Source organism: Vicugna pacos, chromosome 1, assembly GCF_048564905.1.
Source record: "Vicugna pacos chromosome 1, VicPac4, whole genome shotgun sequence".
NCBI lineage: Eukaryota > Metazoa > Chordata > Mammalia > Artiodactyla > Camelidae > Vicugna > Vicugna pacos.
In genome coordinates, this window is record NC_132987.1 from 113,395,387 (window position 1) to 113,416,829 (window position 21,443).

Below are 21,443 nucleotides of genomic sequence, written 5' to 3' on the forward strand. Positions count from 1 at the left end.
TCAAATAAATGTGCCACTTAATTCAAGCACAGTTAGCTTGTTGTCTTGGTCTCTGTACTGCAAAAGAATTCTGGCAAAATGCTAAAACTTGCCTGGTAAAATTAAATTAGGTTTTATCCTTTCCCAGTCAGTTGGAAAGGCTCCACAGTTTTGGGTTTTTTTGGTTCCACTGAAGTACTGGGGGTCAGGCCCCTGGGATGCTGGTCCCGACCTGCCATTCCGGGTCTTTCTGTCCTGTGTGCACACAGCAGGGTTGGATCAGATCCTCTTAAAAGTGCCTCTAGCAACACATTTTGAATTGAAGTGGAATTTAGTTCTCCCCTCCTAGCATCCATCTTGTATCCCAGAGAAGCCCAAATTTCTGGCTCCTGACATTGTAGAGAACAAAACCCCCAAGACACAGCCTTTGCTCCTCCTTCATGCAGCCACCGCCAGGCCTCGGCCACCTGACCACAGTCCCTCACTGCCCTCGACCTTCCGCCCCCGGCTGCAGCAACTCCATCAAAGGCAAGAAGGCTGCAAGCCTACTCCTCATTCCTACCCTGTTACGACACAGGGTTATTATCCCAGGAAGAAAGTGTCCTGATCTCTATGGCTTGTTCTGCAAAACACTGTCTAAAATAGACCAAAACATATTTGGTAAAACTGCTCTTGGGCACAGGACTTTTAACAATGCTTTCTTTGGATGAAAAAGTATCCATAATCCTCTTTCTTCACGAGGCTTTAATAACTCCTTCCAAAATGTGAAAAACAGACTCATAAAAAAAAACATATCTCCCAGCTTCTTGAATAACTAAATGGCATTAACAAAAAAAAAAAAAAAAGGTGAGGGAGCAGCAGAAGACTCAAAGATAAGAAGAGATTTAAGAAGGGTATCAATCAAAGGCACGTGGGGCCCATATTTGGATCTTGATGTGAACCAGGAGGTATAAAGACATTTTTGAGATAGTTGGGGAAAAGCAGAGCCTGAGCTGGGCACTAGGTGGTACTGAGAAACTATTCAAGGTGTCAGGTACAATGAAGGCACTATCAGAGATGCACATGGAAACATTCACAGTGAAATACGATCCACATGTGGGATATGCTGTGCTAGGCTGGCTGCCCCACAACAAACCAAAATGCGGGAGAGCTGACAGCCTGTGAACCTGGATGTCAAGTACGTGGGGATTCATTGTGCTGCTATTTCTCAAGGTCCCTCACATTTCCTATATGCAAAAAAAATTGTTTTATAACATCTAGAAACTATTTCCTACAGCCTGCAAAGTATTTAAGATACTTGATACAGACGATGAATGAAAGAAAATAAAAGCGCTTTCCTTTTGACCATGACCCCTGTCTGACAGATCAAGAAAGATGTAAAATAACGAGAGGAAGCGGCAGCGGGGCCAGGCTGGGGTCCAGGCCGGGCTTTCCCACGCTGTGCCTTGGCTGTGCCCTGGCGGGTGGCCTATCTACCGCCGGATGTTTTACTTAATGGCTGGGCTGGTTGGGGGTGAGACGGGGAAGGAGAAGGGATTCTGATAGGTCATTACTGCTAGGCTGACGGCCAGGTGAGACCAAAGAGCCAAGATACTGGCCCTAGTGTGCAAACAGCACGCACATTCTTTTCATTAGATACGCATTTAAATGCCAGGAGCCATTACTCATTAAACGGAACCTTTGACACATTAATAAAGAACAGTATTCATGAAACACTAGGACCTGGAAATGTCCTCCTCAGAGAAAACCTTATTCGTAATTCCAGGAAAACCCTCAACACTGGGCTGTAAGATTACCTGCTGTTACCTGGATGATTAACTTAGTCTACAACCTGGCAACATAGAAACTTTTTCTAAATTAATTAATTTTTTCGGGGGAGGATGTAATTAGGTTTACTTGTTTATTTATTTTTAGAGGCAGGACCAGGGATTGAATCAGGACTTTGTGTATGCTAAGCTCTACCACTGAGCTATACCCTCCCCGCCACGCAGAAGCTCTCAACTCCCAGGAAGTCAGAGAGCAAGGTCACACGTAGCTGCAGAAGTCCACCACTCCAACATGGCTCTCCGCCTGGGCGGACAGGCGGCCATCGGGTGGCCTGGTCCTTCCGCTTAGGAGGGTGTGGAGGACGAGGCCAGGGCTGCCACAGCACCGGGGCGACGGCAGGGAGGGCCAGCCTGGCTCGCGGAAAGAGGCCTGGACAGCCTGTAGCCGGCACGCGGGCGGGAGGCCGCCCCTCCACCAGCTCAGGAGTCCTGAAGCTTGTGCTTCTTCCTCAGGAACCAAACCTGAGTGAAAAATCTGGAGTCACCAAGAAACTTTTTTTTCAGACAGCTCTTCTGAAAACCAGCCATTCACACTTCCATTCTCTTTGGCACAAAGGAGCCCCTACTCATTAGAAGACTTATAATTGGAAGGCGCAAGAAATGTATTAAAAAGCCATTAAGTGTCCTCTTTGGTGATGTCACTGGCTGAGCCTTGCAGCAGATTTCTGCAGAGTGGACAGAACCCGTGCAGGTGGCCAGGACACTACGAGGTTCACACCACGAGGCACCTGGAGGCCATCTCACAAGCTCAGCCGTCCTCACGGGCCAGGAAGGCCCGGCGATGCTGAGCCCTGAGAGAGCCATCCTCGGGTGACCCTGTCACTCAGGCTCTGTAGGCAGCCGGGCCCCACCACCGGCCACGAGAGAGGCCTCCCTTCCTCATGGACCCCAGAGGCTGCCAAGGCCCCGGACTCTCCATGGGGAAGCCTCCCTTCCATCCACATGAGGACCGAGGCCAGAGGGAAGAGGACACACAAAGGCAATGGAAACACTCAAGGGGTACAAGACATTTGGCCTCTCACCTTTGAATCCCTCTTGGTCACCAGGGTGTACAAGGTCTTTTTATTCAAATCAAAATGGCTGCAGACGTCTCTGGCAGCCTCCGGACCCTGGGTCACCATGGCAGCCATCAGGTTCAGGCAGGCTCGGGCCATCCTGTTCAGGGACAACAGGGAAATCAGACACGTCAGGACAGCAGGAGCACACAGCCACCTCACCACGAGCCAACTGCACACCTGGCTGTGTGCTCTGCTATCCCCAAAGCAGAAAACAGAATGGAGGAGACATGAAGACATGCTTTCTTTAAAATATCCTAACAAGATCTTCAATGAAAGCTAAAAAACTGAGTCTGAGGAGGACCCAAGAACACAAGACACAAGATACAAAGAAGATGGCAATTTCCGTCTCCAGGAAATCCTCACATAGCTGGGAGACCCCCATCACCCCTGCCTTTATACGGCACAGAAGAAGACTTCCGCATGGTGGGCATCTCCAAAAGCAAGCTCTGGGCTGCCTTTCCATCCTGCAGGTACTCAGAATCTGTGGTTGCTGAGCACCTACTACGTACTAGACACTGTTTAGGAGCTGGGAAGACAGCATTTTATAAGACGGTCAAGGCCCCCACCCACATGCACCTTGCACTCAAGAGGAGGGAGACAGAGTCAACAGACTGACATGGACTGTCACATCACACATAAAACTGTAGATGGATGGGGTGGTCAGAGGAGGCCTCCTTGAGATGACACCTCTGCAAAGCCCTGAAGGCAGACAGGGAGGGAGCCCGAGATGATCTCGGATAAGAGCCGTTGGGGCAAAAGGACAGGCGGCACAAAGGAGGTCTGGAGTGTTCCCAAGACAGTGAGGAGAGCAGCAGACGGGAGCAGAGGGACACGTGGGAGGAGAGGAGTCAGTGACAGTGACGGGCCGGTCAACAGAGGAAGGAGGGGCAGAGCCACAGTCAAGGCCTTGGAACTGGCTCCGCTCTATCTGCAGGTGGAGGAAAGGGCAAGTGCGCTCGTGGAGAGCTGAGCGCAGACCAAGCCCAAGGCCAGTCCTGCCACGTAAAGGCAGGCAACTTACTTGTAACCCGAGGCATACAGGGACTCACAGATGAGCTTCATGTGATTGTTCATTAGCTTTTTCACAATGTTGGTTCCCACAACATGAAAATGGGAAAGATCACCGGCTGTCCGCAACAATATGGCCTCGAAAACTTGAAATATTGAAAGCATCTGTAAAGAGAATGGAAAGACTGATGAGTCATCTCATTTCTTTCCCTCCTCTACATACGTCATCCTCTTGTCTTAGCCGCAGTCACTCGCAGGTGTCAAACCTTCCACTGGCAGGACTGGGCCTACCTAGATCCTGAGCCAAACGCAGGAAGCTGACAGCTTAGTCCTGCGTCCACAGTTTAGCTCAACAGAGAACAGCCTGCTTGACAATTAAACAAAGTGAAATGAAAAGAGAAATTTATATGAATGTTTGGGCCTCACTACTTTGGGGATGTGCAGGTCTACAGCCTTACAGCAATAATCCAGAGACTTCAACAGGTTCATAAACGTCCCAAATTCTGAACCTCTTTGGAACCAGAAAACAGTAATATATATGTCAACTCAATATAAGTCTGTATTGGTTGACATAAAAACTGTGTGACAGTTTTTACCTTTTTCCCCTTTGTCAGAGCAAACCACAGTGAAACAAGTGCGTTTAGATTAAGAATCTATAATCATTCCATCCAGTATTATTCACCAATAAGTTAGCACTTTTCACTAAAATGCTTTCAAAGGTCATGATGTCAAAATGAATGTATTCCTACAGCACAGGGACAAGGCATCACTTTCTGTAGGAAGGGGGTAACATCTTAGAAATGTATATCACATTTCTTTTCATCAACCTAACACAACAGTGGCATTGGCATGTTCTTCTCTCCGTCAGGCCAGGTAAGGAGTAACATACTTCACTTTCAGGGCGCTTGTCCCCACTCAGGAGCTGGAAGATCTCCGCACACTCAACAGAAATCTTTATGTACCCCTCCACGACGTCATACACATCTTCTCGTGGTAGCTTCTTGGCAGCAGAAACAAATGCTTCCAAGGCTGAAAGAAGAGTTATGATCAGATGTTAACAAAGACAGTCTCTTTTAAAAAAAAAAAAAACCCAGCTGCTACTGTGACAGAGTGACATTCCTGGCAGGAACATCCAGGTGATGGGACTTGCCACTTTCTGAGCTGGAGAAAAGAGCAGCAGTGTGAAGACGGGGAGACTGAGGGTTAGGACACGGCTCCTTCTCTGTCACCAGTTAAGTCATGGGCAACAATTTTGAAAGGAACTGGCCCAGGGCAGAACCCTTCTTGATCCAGGGGTCCTCCCTGGTGCTGATGCTGATCCACCCCCGAGCACCCTCTGGGTCTTTATCAATCTAACCCTGCTTACCTGCCCCCCACCCCTACCACAAAGGGGGTATAATCAGAGAACTGACAAAGAAAATGTGGTATATCTATATCTATATTCAGAAATCTATACAATAAAATATTCAGTCTTAAAAAAGAAGGAAACCTTGCTTCTTGCAACAACATATGTGGATCTTGAGGGCATTAAGTGAAAAAAGTGCGACAGGGAAAGACAAATACTGCACGTTCTCACTCACATGTAGAATCTAAAAACGCCGAACTCATTGAAACAGAGAGTGGAGTGGTGGTTGCCTGGGGCTGGGGAGGGGTGCATATGGGGAGATGTTGGTCAAAGGGTGTAAACATATAGCTCTAAGATGTTTAAGTTCTGAGGATCTAATGTACAGCGTGGTGACTACAGTTACAATACTGTATCATATACTTGAAAGTTATTAAGAGAGTAGATCTTAAACATTATCACCACAAAAAAAAAGTGGTAATTATATAAGGGGATGGCAGCGTTAACTAACCTTATTGTAATTGTTTCATACTATCTATATGTATCACGTCATCACACTGTATATCTTAAACTTACATATGTTATATGTCAATAATATCTCAATAAAGCCAGACAAACAAAACACAACAGAAAAAAAAAACCTTCCCAAATATCTAGATGAAAATGAAACCCCCTAACACTTATCAATTCCACTTCCCGATCTTCAGTCAGGTGAGCCTACCACAGAAGTTATGAGAACGAAACAAAATGGAGAGAGAATCCAAGATAGAGATCAGATTCAAACACAAATCCAGCAGCGCCTCCTACAGGGATTCCCACTTTCACCTACTAACTTCAGCTCCGCTTCATCTCCCAGCTCCTTCACCTGCGCCCACTACCCATCAGCCCTGGTTTTCTTCTGAAACCTGTTCAAATGCAGGGCCCAAAAGAAATGGAGCTCTCTGGGCAAAACCATGAATATGCCTATGGATAGAACCTTTCAAATAATTAAATATACTCTTTCTTCTACCAGAAAGATTCCTATTCCTATCTTTTAAAGGACTTGTGCTGAAAACAGTTTGTGTGCAACTTTACTGATTTACATCTGCCTTCTCATCTGACTATTCATAAGCTCACAATGGCAGGCCCGTATCTGATTCTTACTCACCATTTTATCCCTACTCTAGCAAATAACAGCCCCTTGTAAATAATAAACAAATGAATGAATGAATGAATGAAATGTATAGTTCTGTGCTAATGCAGATATTATCTTCCCAGCACTAGCTGGCAGTTGTAGACAGTTGCAGGTATCAAATGTTTAAAAAGAAAATCTGTTGTACACCAGAAATTGACACATTGTGGCTGTACTTCCATTTAATATTAATTAATTAATTAAAAATTTAAGAATTAACAGAAATAAAAACAAAATCTGTGGAAGACAACCTAGAAATTGAGGATATTCTGACCATTAACTTAATTTTTCCCTTGAGAATAAACATTTATTGTTTTTTTTTATTTTGACACAGTGCTAGTGTTTCCACACACTGGTGTATTCAATTGTGTTTTGTCTTCATAAACCTTTATACTTTTTAATGGGTTACAAGGAGTTGTGAAGGATGGTCACACTTTTCAAAAAGTGAAATTAGAGAATCGGCTCCGTATCAGTCAACTAGTCCAATCTTGGTCAACTGACAAGTCCCGTGGTGGCTTCGTGCGGTAGCTTATTACATGTTACCAGGTCAGGGTGACTACTGGAAGGAGGATTAAAGCTAGTGAAAACAGAGCTGACAGCCTCGGTAGCAGCAAACCGGCTCACTCAGCAGCCCCGAGCTGACTCACAGTTGGGACTCGATAAATATTTGTTGTGTGCATGTGTAGTACCCTTATTTATTCTCTTGAAATTGCAATAAAGAGGTTTTAGAGCTTGCTGAGGGTTGCTGAGCCGGCAAAGGAGGTGTGTGTTCGCACGGAGCTGTCACAATCCAGCAAGTCGGGGCCCTGGACTCCCAAGCACCCGGGCCTCGGTTTCCCGACAGCAAATCGGGAGGCTAGGCTCTGACGCTCAGTAAGAAAAGCTGCAGAAAGAAGCGGCTGTGTCTGCACACGGAAGCCATTCAGATAGAGGCCGAGAGGCCGCCTCGCCCGCAAGCGTTCGCCGCCCCGGGCCCCCGCACTCACCTGCCCCCGCGCCCTGCGGGTCCCTCAGCTGAGCCTTGAAGCGCACGCCAGTAAGCTCTTCGGTGCGGGCCCGCTTGGCCGCGCCCGCGCGGGGAGTCGCGCCGTCCTGGCCGCCTGGGGCCTTCCTCTTCGGGACCCCCATGGCCGAGAGGGCGGGGGCGCGCCGAGATCCACACACTGGGGACTTGGCTGGAGGACACGCACAGGCAGCGTACGCACGTCTCGGGCCCACACGTGGGCTGAAAGGGGCGGGGCCGGCGGAAGAGGCGGGGACTCGTGAGGGAGGTCGGCGGAAGGGGCGGGGCCTATGGGAAGGGCGGTCCGTACGAAGCAGGTAGTGAAGATGCGGGAACTCGGAGTCCGGGGTTCCACCTTGATGCTGCGGTCGCAGGTGGCTCGCTCGCGGCCGGAGGCGACCGACACTTACCTCTTTATTGCAATTTCAAGAAAGTAAATAAGTGTACTGCTCATGCACACAACAAGTATTTATCGAGTCCCAAATGTGAGTCAGCTCGGGGCTGTTCAGTGAGCCGGTTTGCTGCTACCGTGGCTGTCAGCTCTGTTTTCAGCTGGGAGAGGCCCATCGGGCCTCGAGGGTTCTTGGCAGGAAGAACCCCCAGAACCGCCACTCCCAGAGGGCACGAGCCCAGATGCTTGGTAGATGCGCGGTCAGATCAGTTCTTGACCTGAGGGCGTCATAATGGTGCCTCTTGAACTTGATTGACTTGCAGCGGGATTCGATGCTTTGCCTATTAGTGGTCCTGCGGATCTGCCGGGAGGGTGGATGACCCTGGCTAGATGCCAGGGGGGCTTCTGCTGGGAGGTCCTTGCTCCAGAGGGTGTCCCTAACCGTGACCCCTAGCTTATTTCATATCCTGACCCAGACCGGCTTGTCTGATGGGATGTGGCCCCCGACTGACCTCCAGTTCCCCAGACTCAAGGGTGGACGAGTGCCCTTTCGGCCGTGCAGGGTGGGAGAAGGTGATCGAGTGAAGTAACGTCTGTGAAAACTCCTCGTGGACAGCTCAGAGGCCTCCACATCTAAGTGCCCGTCATTAAAATTGAGACAGCAAAGCCAGCTGTTCTGAGAGGGGAAAATGATGCAATGTATGAAATACTGCTTTGAAAGGAAAAAAAAAACTGTGTTTTTTTAAGTTGTTGACTTGAGAGCCGCATTAAGTGTTCTGAAATAAAATAGAGGTATAAATAAATAAGTGAAAATAGGCTGGTGCATTTTTAAATACAATTTCATGAATACTTGGTTATGTGTCAAATAAATCATGAATCAGATCATTAGATGAGTAATTTAGTGACTCCTGGAATTCCTGTCAGCTGGTCTTCTAGTCTGAGGAAATACTGCTCTGTGTTCTGTTAGGAGATCTGTGGTGAGCATGTGAGGACATGACCTTTTATGGCCTGTTGGTAATTTAGAGCCTCTAATAGGAAAAGCCCATGGTGTTGACCCTGAGCCTCTGATCTGGCAAGCCTGTTATGCCTGTGGAAAAGACTAGTTGTGGGCAGGTCAGAGGGAGCATCCTGAGCAGATGTGAGCTGATGGAGCAGTATTAAGAGACAAGGGTATGCTCAAAATTCAGGCTGTAAAGGGCAATACTCTTGTTAGTAAAGACAGATTGAATTCTAATTGTTCACTCAGATTCTTTTCTTTTCTGTGGTTAATTGCGACCACCAACTTTGTTTTCAACCAGAGTGGACCTGACCTGAGAGACTGCAGGGAGAGGTAGGAAACAGTCAAAAACTCTATACAGTTTCTGCCTGTGTGTCCATGGGCAAATTATCATGTCTCTTTGCAAAGACAGAGAGAGTGGGAGAACTTGCCAGTATTACTCAGCTGATAAGTGGTGGAGCCACTCATCAGTGTATCTTAAGCCTGATTTAAAAACAAAGGAACAGAAGTTGCCAGTGCCTATCCTATCTTTAGCCAGAGACATAGGAGATGAGGTGTGAAGCAGAAGTACAGATAGATGCTTCAGACTAAGTCAGCTCAATGCAGGGAATCCTTGATACTGGGTCTTTAACCCCACTTGTTCAGATACCACGCTCACCAGTTAGCCTCTGGATAGTGACATGGCTTTCTAGGTAAAAGACTTGCATGGAGAGAAACGACTTTATTTGCCCCCAAAACATTCTGGTCTACTGAAGGTAGGCATTACTGTTCCTGGGACATTCTAAGCTGGTATCCACTTCAGGGCCTTTGCACTTGCTGTTCCCTCCCTCTGAAACTGCCCAGACCTCACATGGCTCATATTCTCATTTCATGTGGGCTCTTCCTGTCCATCTCTCACTATCTTCTTCCCCTCCTCTATTTTCCTTTATTGCCTTTATCACCTACTGGTGATATTAGATATTCATTTGTTTGTCAGACTCCTTCATTAAAATGTGCACTCTATAATGGCACAAAACAAAGTTCAGTGCTCCATTCTCAGTGCCTAGAACAGGGCTTGTCACCTTATAGGGCTCAATAAATACGTGTTAAATAAATAAATGTTGATATAATTGGATACAGAGACCTGGGTCTTGAGCTTGGTTAATGTTAATCCATCCTAAAACGCAGGTTGACCAGGAATGCTGTCAAAAAGCCTCAGAATGCAAGTTTTCGAGTCTACAACCTTGTGAACTGGCCCCTGAACTGTGGTGAATTAACCAAGGCAAGAGTCTGGCCTTTAATAGCCAACCAGTTCATCTCCAGTGGCCATACTTCTCACTCACCTTTAAGTAAGTGTGTTTATTTATTCCCATTTCAATCTAACAAGGTTAAATTCAGCTTCTGGAAAGGAGTGAAAAAGAGAGGCTCAATCATGTCAAGTTCATATTAGAGCATGTTTATCATGGACTCTCAGGATGTGAGAAGTATGCATTACTGTACACAAGATGAAGTTGTCCTGACAGGTTACCCTGTATTATTTCATCTAGTTAAAAGCTAATTAATGCAGTTACACTATAAAGAGGAGAGATACGGAATTTCTTTCTCTGTTCTGAGACAAGTTTTAATCTCTGGTGATGAATGTCTTAGTACGACTTTTATCTGAGATCAAGAATGTTATCTGCTTGTTTATCAGTAAGACTGAAGTATTCCTTCAAAGGCAGTCACTATGAACTCTAGTGAAGGACACAGTGTCCATAGGCTAGAAAAGATAAATAAACCTACAGCAATATTTTTCTATGTGCATTGCATTATACAACCAGCCATCACAGATTCAAAAAAATGTTACCCAGTGGACTTACCCTCAAGAGACTTACAGTATCACTGAGACTAGGACACACCTGTTAAGCTCAATCACAATAAAGAACTTAACCAAGAACCCAAGAAGATATGAGATGCTACAAGGCCATATAATAACTATCAAATGAATTATTTGAGCAATAGATATATCACATTAGTATGATCCAGGTTAGGTTGTTGTGAGATTCTTATTGAAATGATAGTAAAGCAGAGAAGAAAACAGAAACATCAAATTTGCCTTTTTTATTTCTCTGAGGCAACACAGAAGAAGAGTAGAAAATGTGCCTCTTGTCTAGTAGAGAAGAAGCTAGCCATATGTGTGAGGCCAGCTGATAAAAATCATGGCACAGATGATGTTTGACTTCATAAGTATCCCCAGGTCCACTGTCTGCTCATCCACCTCCCCACATACATATACCTTCTTGCTGCCCCCATCTTCCCAAAACCCCAACAGTTGCAGCTTTCCTGGGAGTCATCTCCCTGGAAAATGCCTTTTGCTGCCTCCCTCCCCATGCTGTCTCCCTTCTTGCCCACCCTTTCCCATTAACCTGTTTCCTTACAAAAGTGTTTTTAGCTAGCCATCAGAAAACAGAGAAATTTGGTAAATTTACCACCAAGTGTTGAAGAATAATACCAATTTACAGCCAGTCCATGAATATTTTCACACTTTAAAAGAGGACATTTGGAGATCACAACTCTGCAAGTGAATGTTTAGTAGTTGCGTTTTAGTCACTACGGCATTGAATGGCATTGAATAGGCGCTGGGGAGTAGGGTTACAGACAGGCAGGTCATGGACCAGGAGAAGAAGAGCTTCTGAACATTGTGCATGAAGCTGCCTCTGAATTCCAGCCATTATCCCATAGGTTACATTTTATAATTGGGGGCATGCCTCCATGTTTAAAAATATACTTTCAAATCCATTCAGGAAATTATACACTGATCCTGCTGGGACAATTCCCACAAGAGCCATATCCTCAACAAATATGTATTATGTTGATGACCAGGATCTCATATCAGACTACTCAAAAATACTAGGTTATTAAGGGGGAGGGTATAGCTCAGTGGTACAGTGTGTGCTTAGTATGCACGGGAACCTGGGTTCAATCCCCAGTACCTCCATTAAAAAATAAATTAAAAAATAAATAAGTCTAATTACCTCCTCCTCCCCTAAAATTTTTTTAGTCAATTAAAAAAAACTAGGTTATTGAGTTGATGGCCCTATTCTTTGAACAGGAGGATGTAGCAAAATCCATACCCAATTTAGAAATTAAAATATCAATGATAAATTTCAAAGCTTTTGTGAAAACTGGTCTAACATCTTAATCGTTGGACAGAAATAAGAGAAAATATAAAAAATGTGGATAATAATGCACTCAAATTAATAGATGGTATGAAAGTTTTACACCCACAAGCAAAATGTATGTTCTTTTAAAATCACATGGAGCAATCATAAAAACTGACTACCTTCTAGGCCACAAAGGAGGCCCCAGTAAAGTCTAAAAAAATCAACATGTTCTCTGACCATCAGGCAATAAAATTTGACCTTGATAATAAGAAGATAGGCTTTTAAAAATCCCATAAGCCTTGGAAAGGGGAAAAAAAATCTTCTAAGTAATCCTCAGAAAACATTAGGGAAATTATGAAAGACTTGAAATACAATAAAATGAACACTTTATGTTGTTTAACCTGTGAGACACAAGTCTTAGAGGAAAATGTATAGTTTTAAGTACATTAATGAAGAAAAGTTGATAACAAATGAACTAATATATATTCAAATCAAAAAACTGGAAAAAGTACAATAGAACCAACCAAAAAATAAGAAGTAAAAACAAGCAAAGGTGAGGAGAGAAATCAATTACAAAGAAAATAAAAAAACACTAAAGAGTATGCACAGAGCAAAAGCTGACTGTTTTTTGTTTTCAGATTAAATCATGAAACCTGTTGCAAGATTAATGAGGAAGGAAAAAGAAAAGCTGCAAAACAGCAAAATACAGGAGTAAAGGGAGAGATCACACAAACTTAGATTTTTAAATAATAAACAATATTAGAAACAACAATTCACAAAACTTTCAAAGCTAAAAGAAATGAATGCATTTCTGGAAAAAGGCAAAAATCCCAAGGTTGACTAAAAAAAAAAAAAGTAGGAAATTTTAACTGACCAATAATTCTTAAAACAATATGATAATCAAACTTTACCCTGAGGTGCAGATGATTTTTCAGGTAAGTTCTTGCAATCTTTTAAGAAACAGATACTTCCTATTTTATTCGGTTTGCTTTATAAAACAAAAAAGAAAGAAAGCATCCCAACTTCTTTTATGAGACTAATAAAACCTCAGAAACAAAACTAACTGTGGATAATACACAGTAAGAAAATGATGGGCTTATTTCGCTACAGACATAGATGAGTGCAAATAAAGTATTAGCTCACCTAATCCAATACTGCACTTAAGAAAAAACAAGAAATACAAGGATGCTTTAATATCATTTTTATATTAATGGATTAAAGGAGAAAATCAATTATCTCAATAGATGGGAAAAGGCATTTGAAAAAATACCTATTTAGGATTTTTTAAATTCACACAAAACTAGGAATAGAAGGCACTTTCATTCTTTAATAAAGACTATATGTACCAAAAACCTGCAGCAACTATTATGCATAATGGAAAGATTTCAGATGCATTTGAATTATGTTTGGTACAATAGTAAGGTAGAGATGGATGTACACTATTTACGCTTCTATCTATTACTAGAGGTCCTGGCTAATGAGATAAGGTAAGACAAAGAAATAAGATATGAGAGAATTATAAGAGATACTTAGAAAATTCACCAGAAATACGAACTTAATAAGAGTTTAGCAAGGTTGTCAGATAAAAGATCAAGTTACCAAAATCAGTACCATTACCTCTACACTAGCAATAATTAATTTAATAATGTAATAGGAAAAAAGACACCATTCACAAAGAAAAAAAAAACCTGTAAATTATTTCAGAACTGAACTAGAAAAGACTGCACGGCACCTTTAAGGAAAAAATTGTAAAAGAAGTTCGGACTATAAAACTACGCCATTTCAGTGAAAATTAAGAAACTCAAAAAATCATGATAAATTTGTATGGAAAAATAAAGGACTATGAGTGGCTAAGTCAGAAAGTTATAATACTCAAATTAGAATGGCAAATAAGAATGCAAAAGAATAGACAAATAGCCCAGAAGAACAGAATACAGACTCAAAAACAGACCTATGTCATGGAGATATAAGTTAACAATTCTGAAATTACTTTCATGTATCCTGAAATTGAACGAATAAGTAAACGAATGGAGGATGATGGGGGTGCCACTAGCTTTTTCATTGTTGACAAGATAAGTTACTTATAAGCAAGAAGGTAAGTCCAGAATGAAACTTGTGGGACTGGATAAGAGTTGGAGACATTATGATCTTATGTTTAGCTTAACAGAAGTAGATGGATACAGAAATAAGTATAGATACGTATTCTACCTGAGTTTATACACATGCATACATTTCCTAGCTCTGTTCATTGACAGGGTCTAGAAGCAGCGACACCCCAGTTAACAATGAGCACACCCAGTGCCCAGATCTTGAGTTCTAATACCATTATCAAATAAAAGGGACCAGTGCTCCTTGGAGAAATGGCTAAATATAAGGCTGTGACTGGGCACATATAAAATGAGCCTGGAGTCTCTTGTAGTACTAGAAAACAAGAACCCTTTAAAAAAAAGGGGGGGGGGTGGTATGTCAAAGGGACATAGGAACCAACCTGAAGTAGTTCCCAATGGAACAATTTGTGTGACATGATAATTAGCAATCTGAGTGACAAAAAATCCAAATAATTGGATTATAATTTCAGGTATAAAATATATATACAAATTCTGTGCTGTTACAAAAAATATTAAATGGGGGAGAAGATCTTCCTTACAAAGTAAGATTCCTTACAAATTTTTCCTATACAAATAATCCAAGTAATATGTAGATACTCCCTGCTCCAAGAAATGGAGCTTAGTTCACAACAGTTCCTCCTCCCTCCTCTAGTGTAGGCTTAGTGACCAACTTCCAAAGATTCAAGCATGGAAAAAGAAAAATGGTAACTTTATAGTAGAGAAACATGGCAACACTGCCTTAACCAAGGGATCACAGTTAACATCATCAGTGACAAATTGTGTTGCTACCATGGACCCTTGATGTGATGTGATGAGAAAGTTTATAGCATTCACGTTGGTAGCATCCTTCCCCAAATCCATAACCCCAGCCATGTGAAAGACATCAGGCAGATCTAAACTGAGGGACAGTCTAAAAAATATATCACTGCTACTTTAAAAAACTGTCAAGATCATGAAAAAAGAAACAAGGAAAAACTGGGAAACTGTCAAAGATCAGAAGAGACTGGGGAGACATGACAACAAAATGCACTGTGATACCCTGGACTGGATCCTGGGATGGGAAAAGAACACTAGGGAGAAAGTTGATGAAATACAAATAAAGTCTGGAGTTTAGTTAATAGCAATGTACAAAAGCTGGTTTCTTATTTTTAACCAATGTACCATAGAAGCATGAAAAAATGGATGAACTGAAAGATGAACGTGAGTGCAGTATCACCACTGATAGGAGGTGTCACGGTTGATAACTCCCTGTGGAAATTCAAGACCAACACATGTGACCATGGTTGATGCTCCAGGACCCAGAGACTTTGTCAAAACCACGATCACAGGCACAGCTCAGCCAGAGTGTGCTGTCCAGCTTGTTGCTGATGATGTTGGCGAATTTGAAGCAAGTGTCTCCAAGAACAAGCAGACCTATGAGCATGCCCTTCTGGCTTACACGCTGGGTGTGAAACAGCTAATTTTTCAGGTTAACAAAAGGGATTCCTACAGCTAGAAAGAGATATAAAGAAATCATTAAGGAAGTCAGCACCTACATTAAGAAAATTGGCCATAACCCCGACACAAGAGCATTTGTGCCAGTTCTGGTTGGAATGGTGACAACATGCTGGAGCCATGGAAAGTCATTCATAAAGATGGCAATGCCAGTGGAACCACAGTGCCTGAAGCCCTGGATGGCATCCTGCCACCAACTCATCCAGCTGACAAGCCCTTTTGTCTGTCCCTCCAGGACATTTACAACATTGATGGAATTGGTACTGTCCCCATGGGGACTGGTATTCTCAAACCCAGCATGGTGGTCACCTTGGTTCCAGTCAACATTACATTGAAGTCAAGTTTGTTGAAATGCTCCATGAAGCTTCAAGTAAAGCTCTTCCTTGGAACTACGTGGGCTTCAATGTTAAGAAGGTGTCTGTCAAAGATGTTCACCACGGCAACATGGCTGGTGATGGCAAAAATGACCCACCAGTGGAAGCAGCTGACTTCCTGACTATTCTGAACTCTCCAGGCCAAATCAGCACTGGCTACACACCTGTGTGAGATGGTCACTCAGCTCACATTGCTTGCAAATTTGCTAAGCTGAAGGACATTGATTGCTGTTCTGGGAAGAAGCTAGAAGGTGACCCCAAGTCCTTGAAATCTGATGATGCTGCCATGGTTGATATAGTTCCTATAAGCCCATGTGTGTCGAGAGCTTCTCTGATGATCCTCCTCTGGGTCATTTTGCTGTTTGTGACAGTTGCTGTGGGTATCATCAAAGCAGTGGCCAAGGAGGCTGCTGCAGCTGGCAAGGTCTGCCCAGAAAGCTTGGGAGGCTAAATTAATATTATCCCCACTACCTGCCACCTCTCATTGAAAAATGTCAAGATCATGTTAATCAGTGGTGAAAGAATGATCTCAGAACTGTTTGTCTCAATTGGCCATTTAGGTTTAATAGTAAAAGACTGGTTAATAATAACACTGTATCATGAAAACCTTCAGAAGGAAAGAAATGTTTTGTGAGCCATTTGTGTGTGTGGTGGGGTGGCAGTTTTAAGTTTTAGTTTCTAAAATCAGCACTTTTTTATTGTGTGGATATATGTTTTTATTTCTATTAGATAAATATTCAAAAATGGAAATATTGGGTTACATGGTAAGTGTATTTTTACCTTTTTAAGAAACTGTCAAACTTTTCCAAAATGATTGTACCATTGCACACCCCCACCAGCAGTGTATAAGAGTTCCAGTTGCTCCACATTCTTGCCAACAGTTGCTGCTTTTTTTTGATTGAAGTAGAGTTGATTTACAATGTTGTGTTAGTTTCAGGTGTACAGCAAAGTGATTCAGTTATACATATTCATATATACTTTTTCAGATTCTTTTCCATTATAGGTTATTACAAGATATTGGATATAGTTCCCTGTGTTATACAGTAGAGCCTTGCTGTTTATCTGTTTTATATATAGTAGTGTGTATCTTTAAATCCCAAACCCCTAATTTATCCATCCCACCCAACCCTATTCCCTGTGGTAACCATAGTTTGTTTTCTATGTCTGTGAGTTAGCACTTTTTAATAGAAACAACTTGACCCAAAATCTGGGACAGAATTTTGAGATCCCTTAAAACTAAGTTTAATGAGGAGAATAAGGAGGGAAAAAAGATGGCACCTAAGATCAATGGGAAAAGCATGGTTTGATAGATTGCAAAGCATGTCCACAAACCCCTCCCAGCCTGGTGTTCAGGGCTCTTGGCAACAAGACTTTGCAGTTCCTCCCTCAGGTAGGAGCAGCATTTCTTCACCTGCCCAGGAGCCATTTGGATTTAGGGGTCTCAGCAGCCGAGTGCCACGGCCACCACGCTGCCATCTTCTCCTCATGTGATGTCTCCTCTCAGAGTACTCCTGGCTTGCTAGTTTAAATTGTGACAGTTCTGTGCATTTGCATTATTTCCTTTCCTTTCTTTGGTCTTTATTATTTCCATTTACTTTTTTTGGTGCCCATTAACATTTTAATTACATCAACGCTGCAATCTGACTTTGTTGCTATTGAAATCATTGGAGACCACTCATTTCAAAGGTAATTAAATTTTCAAAGAAGTTTGTTTGGGGCAAATCACCCCCTGGAAGTTCAGGAAGATCAATAGAATGGCAGGGAGGCCAACCTGAGAGCTCTGGAAATGAGAAAATGGTGGGGGTGGTGGTGACTAGCATACACAGGGACTGGCAGACATCCCTGAACGAGTGATGGAGGAGAGCTGTGGCAATCCATGGGGGAAGAGCATCCAGGGAGAAGCTACAGCAAATGCAAAGGCACTGAGGTAGCAGTGTAATCAGAGAGGTCAGGAAACAGCAAAAGGGCCAGTGTGTCTGCAAGGGAGGGAGGGCTAGAGTGGTAAAAATGAAGTCAGTTGGAGAGTGAGCCAGACACAGTTTATGCAGTTCTTGTTGACAAAGTAAGGTCTTCATAGTATTTGAATTATCTAGATTTGCAGCTGCCAAATTTGGCTCCAAACTGCCCAGAGCACTGCAAGAAACTCAGATTGGAATATTTTTATAAGTTGAAGGAAATACAGCAATTCCTGACTTCTGTTGCAAACTACTAACTCAAGGTAGTTCAATTTCAACATTAGATTGAGCTACTTTTCTGTCAGAGCTGTCACAGTTCCATAAAACTGGGATTTCAGTGGTTACTGTGATAAAAGCAAGGACTAAGAAAAATATACATGAAACAGAAACTAAGAGTGATGGTGTCCAATCAGATTTCAAGATCAGATAGACAGTGACATGCCTAACGGGTGCATGCACCTTGTTAATAAATCGGTTATTTAAGAGTAAAATAAAAAATATTTTTCCTTTAAATAATATATACTTTTTCCCCAAATAGCTACCTAATTGTTAGAACATAAATACTTGTTGTTTGGATCTAGCTAGTTAATAAATTTGTAACAGTTCAATTTTGTTTTGTTTTGGTTTGGTTTGGTTTGGTTTTTTGGCTTAATAGTCCTGTGAAATATCATTGAGACACTAAGTGTGCCATGAACTTAGAAAGTTTGGAAACTTCTGCTCTATATGCTTAATTGGAACTTACTTTCATTGATTCTGAATTTCTGTCAGTGGACTTTGATTTGTTTTCTTCTTAGTAGCCTGAAACTTCCCCTTGGGAATGATCATCTAAATTAAAAAAACCTTTTTTTTCTTCAGCCATGTTCGTTATTCACAAGCACCAAGAGGTGGATGAAACCCAAGTGTCCATCAAAAGATAAATGGATAAACCAAATGTGGTGTATCCATACAATGGAATATTATTCAGCCTTAAAAAGGAAGGAAATTCTGACAACATGGATGAAACTTGAAGACGTTATGCTCAGTGAAAGAAACCAGTACAAAAGGACAAATACTGTATGAGCCCATTTATATGAGGGATCTACGGTAGCTAGATTTATAGAGACAGAAAATAGACTGGTGGTTGCCAGGAGACAAAAGAATGGGGAGTTATAGTTTAATGGGTACAGAGTTTCCATTTTTGAAGAGGAAAACGTTCTGGAGATGGATGGGAGCAATAATTGCACAACAATGTGAATGTACTCAATATCGCTGAACTGTACACTTAAATTGGTTAAAATGGTAAATTTTATATTATGTGTGTTTTACGATAAAAAAATTATTTAGGAAATTCATGGGCCACCGTCACCATTTCTAAGGTGTAAATTAAGATTCTCACCTACAGAGGGCGCCCTTGTCAGTTCCTAGTACATTCCCTTGCTGGGTTCTGAACCTGCAGTCGCCTCTTTCCGCAGCACCACAATCCTTGGCCTCCCAGCCTCTTCCTCACCCTTCTGAGACTTCTGCTAAAAGATTTTTACTGCTGTTGACCAAAGGGAAGCAGACTGGGCTCATATGTGACCATCCTTCTTTTTCCTTCCTTCTCCAAGAGACAAAGTCACTAGAGGGGCCAATGTGGTCTATGTACTTAAAAATGGTTAAGATGCTACATTTTATGTTATGTGTATTTTACCACAGTAAAAAATTATGTAGGAAAAGAAAGATTATATAGTGTCAGGCCTTTGAGGATTGGAAGAGCTGATGTCAGATTCGGCTGGCATTTTGGAAGGAAGCAAGATCCCAAGAGCTCGGGCATGTCACAGAGGGCTGGGGACAGGGATGCTTCTGGGCAGGGGAAGAGGGTGAGGAGGTGAGCCAGGCCTGAGGAGGCCAACAGAGTGGGTTGGAGGTGGGGAGACAAGGGGATATTCAGAAAGCAGGGCAGGGGAGAGTGTCTCAGCCAGTTCACAGAAAGAGAAAGAAAATTCTAGTGGAGGTGGGGAGGGTATAGCTCAGTGGTAGAATGTATGCTTAGCATGCACGAGGTCCTGGGCTTAATCCCCAGTACCTTCATTAAAAAAAATTTTTTTTTTTTTTTAATTCTGGTGGAAAAGCCCATCAGGGACCAGGGCCACTGTCATCCAGGTAAGCAAGTTGGAAATCATTTCCACTGTTGCCTAACAAGGCAAAGGGTATTTGATCACAAAGACATTCCTGGGGGTTTGAATGGAAATCAAACACTGTCTTATGCTCAAGCAACAACAATACACTAAGTCCACAAGATGGTTATGTTTCTTACCCTGCAGGGGCTTCTGCTATGAGTAGCCTTTCAGCTACGTTTGCTCTAAGCTGTACCACCATCCACAACACAGATACCAGTAGTGGCAGAGCTGAGAGTCGAACCTGTGAGCTCTGACCATGGAGCCGGTACAAGGACCCACTGCCCCTCGCTGTGTCTGCCTGCAGGGCAAGCCTGGTCGTGCAGAGCTGGATGTGCTTCTTTCCAACCTACTACGGAGCTCCCTTCCATCAGCACACTTCCCTTTCTGATGGCAGAGGACCAGGTAGGAAGAGTGCCTGTCCCGAGAGGGAAGGAAGGAGAAGGCTAGGGCATGGAGACGGGGACCGGGGTCTCTGGAACAAAATAGCCTGCTCTCAGATAGGGCCCAGGTGGCTGGGTTTCCTGCAGCATTTATTGAAGGTGGCAGCAGAGAGCAGCCTCGGGGCTTCTGTGGGAACCCAGCACTCTCCAATCTTAGAAGGGAAAATGGTGTCTGCCCACCTTCAGAAACTGAGTTTACTGCTTTGGATACTTGGAAATTTTCACACTGAGAACTCCCACAGAGCAGAATTCAATCATTCACAATGCTCCAAGAACCCCCACCCCACCCCATCCCCAAATTTGCTCATGCTGCATTCTTCTTTCATAAAGAGAAAAATATGAATAACAGGGAAACAAACTGAGAGCAAAAAAATTAATTAATTAAAACATGTATTTAAGAAAACATTAAAGAACGTCAAGGAACCAGTATAGGCTGAACTCAAAATCCTGAAATCCTACATCTAATGTAAATAGGTTATGAGCTTTAGAGTCAAAGTGGACTTCAGCCTGCAGCATTTTCACTTTGCAGACTTGAGAAAAAGGAGAGGCAGGGAGGTAAACACCTCTGTGGGTGGCCGTCTGTCGGGAGCAGGATACAGACTCTTGCACTTGATGCCTTTGACCTTGGATGGTCTGCCATACAGACACCAGTGTTGAGCCCATATTCTTAAAGACCTCCTTCCATCTGCTTCTGGGCCAAACATTCCCCACATGGCCTTTCTAGTGCCCTCCCCTTCCCAGCTTTCACCGTCCTCAGTAAGCAGACTCTTTGCTATTGATGTGGCTCTTTGGTGCCAGCTCTATAAACAAACCACCATTTGTTGCTTTCTAAAAATAAGCCTTTTTAGCTCTGGACACCATTCTGCCTCACTGTCCTGAGTTGAAAGATTGGTTTCTTTGCAGCTGACAAATGGTGACTTATGTCTTCTTGGAGCAGCTGCAGCCCATCTTTGTTGAAAGCCCCAGAGCCTCACCTGGATGGCCCAGGTGAGAGGACAGGGTTGGGGCTGGGTTTAAATGCTCAGCACACAAACATC

At 43.1% G+C, this 21,443-nt stretch overlaps 1 protein-coding gene across 1 annotated transcript in view; it reads right to left on the reverse strand.

Moving 5' to 3' along the window:
• URB1 (URB1 ribosome biogenesis homolog) overlaps positions 1-8,362 on the reverse strand; it is a 63,115-nt gene extending 54,753 nt beyond the window's left edge. Inside the window, exons 1-4 of the mRNA XM_006216032.4 lie at positions 7,371-8,362; positions 4,761-4,900; positions 3,885-4,036; positions 2,828-2,960 (exon numbers count right to left, since the gene is read on the reverse strand). Coding sequence (XP_006216094.2) covers positions 2,828-2,960; positions 3,885-4,036; positions 4,761-4,900; positions 7,371-7,512 — 567 coding nt within the window. The 5' untranslated portion in view covers positions 7,513-8,362. The remainder of the gene's footprint in view (positions 1-2,827; positions 2,961-3,884; positions 4,037-4,760; positions 4,901-7,370) is intronic.
• Between the last annotated feature and the right edge of the window lie 13,081 nt (positions 8,363-21,443).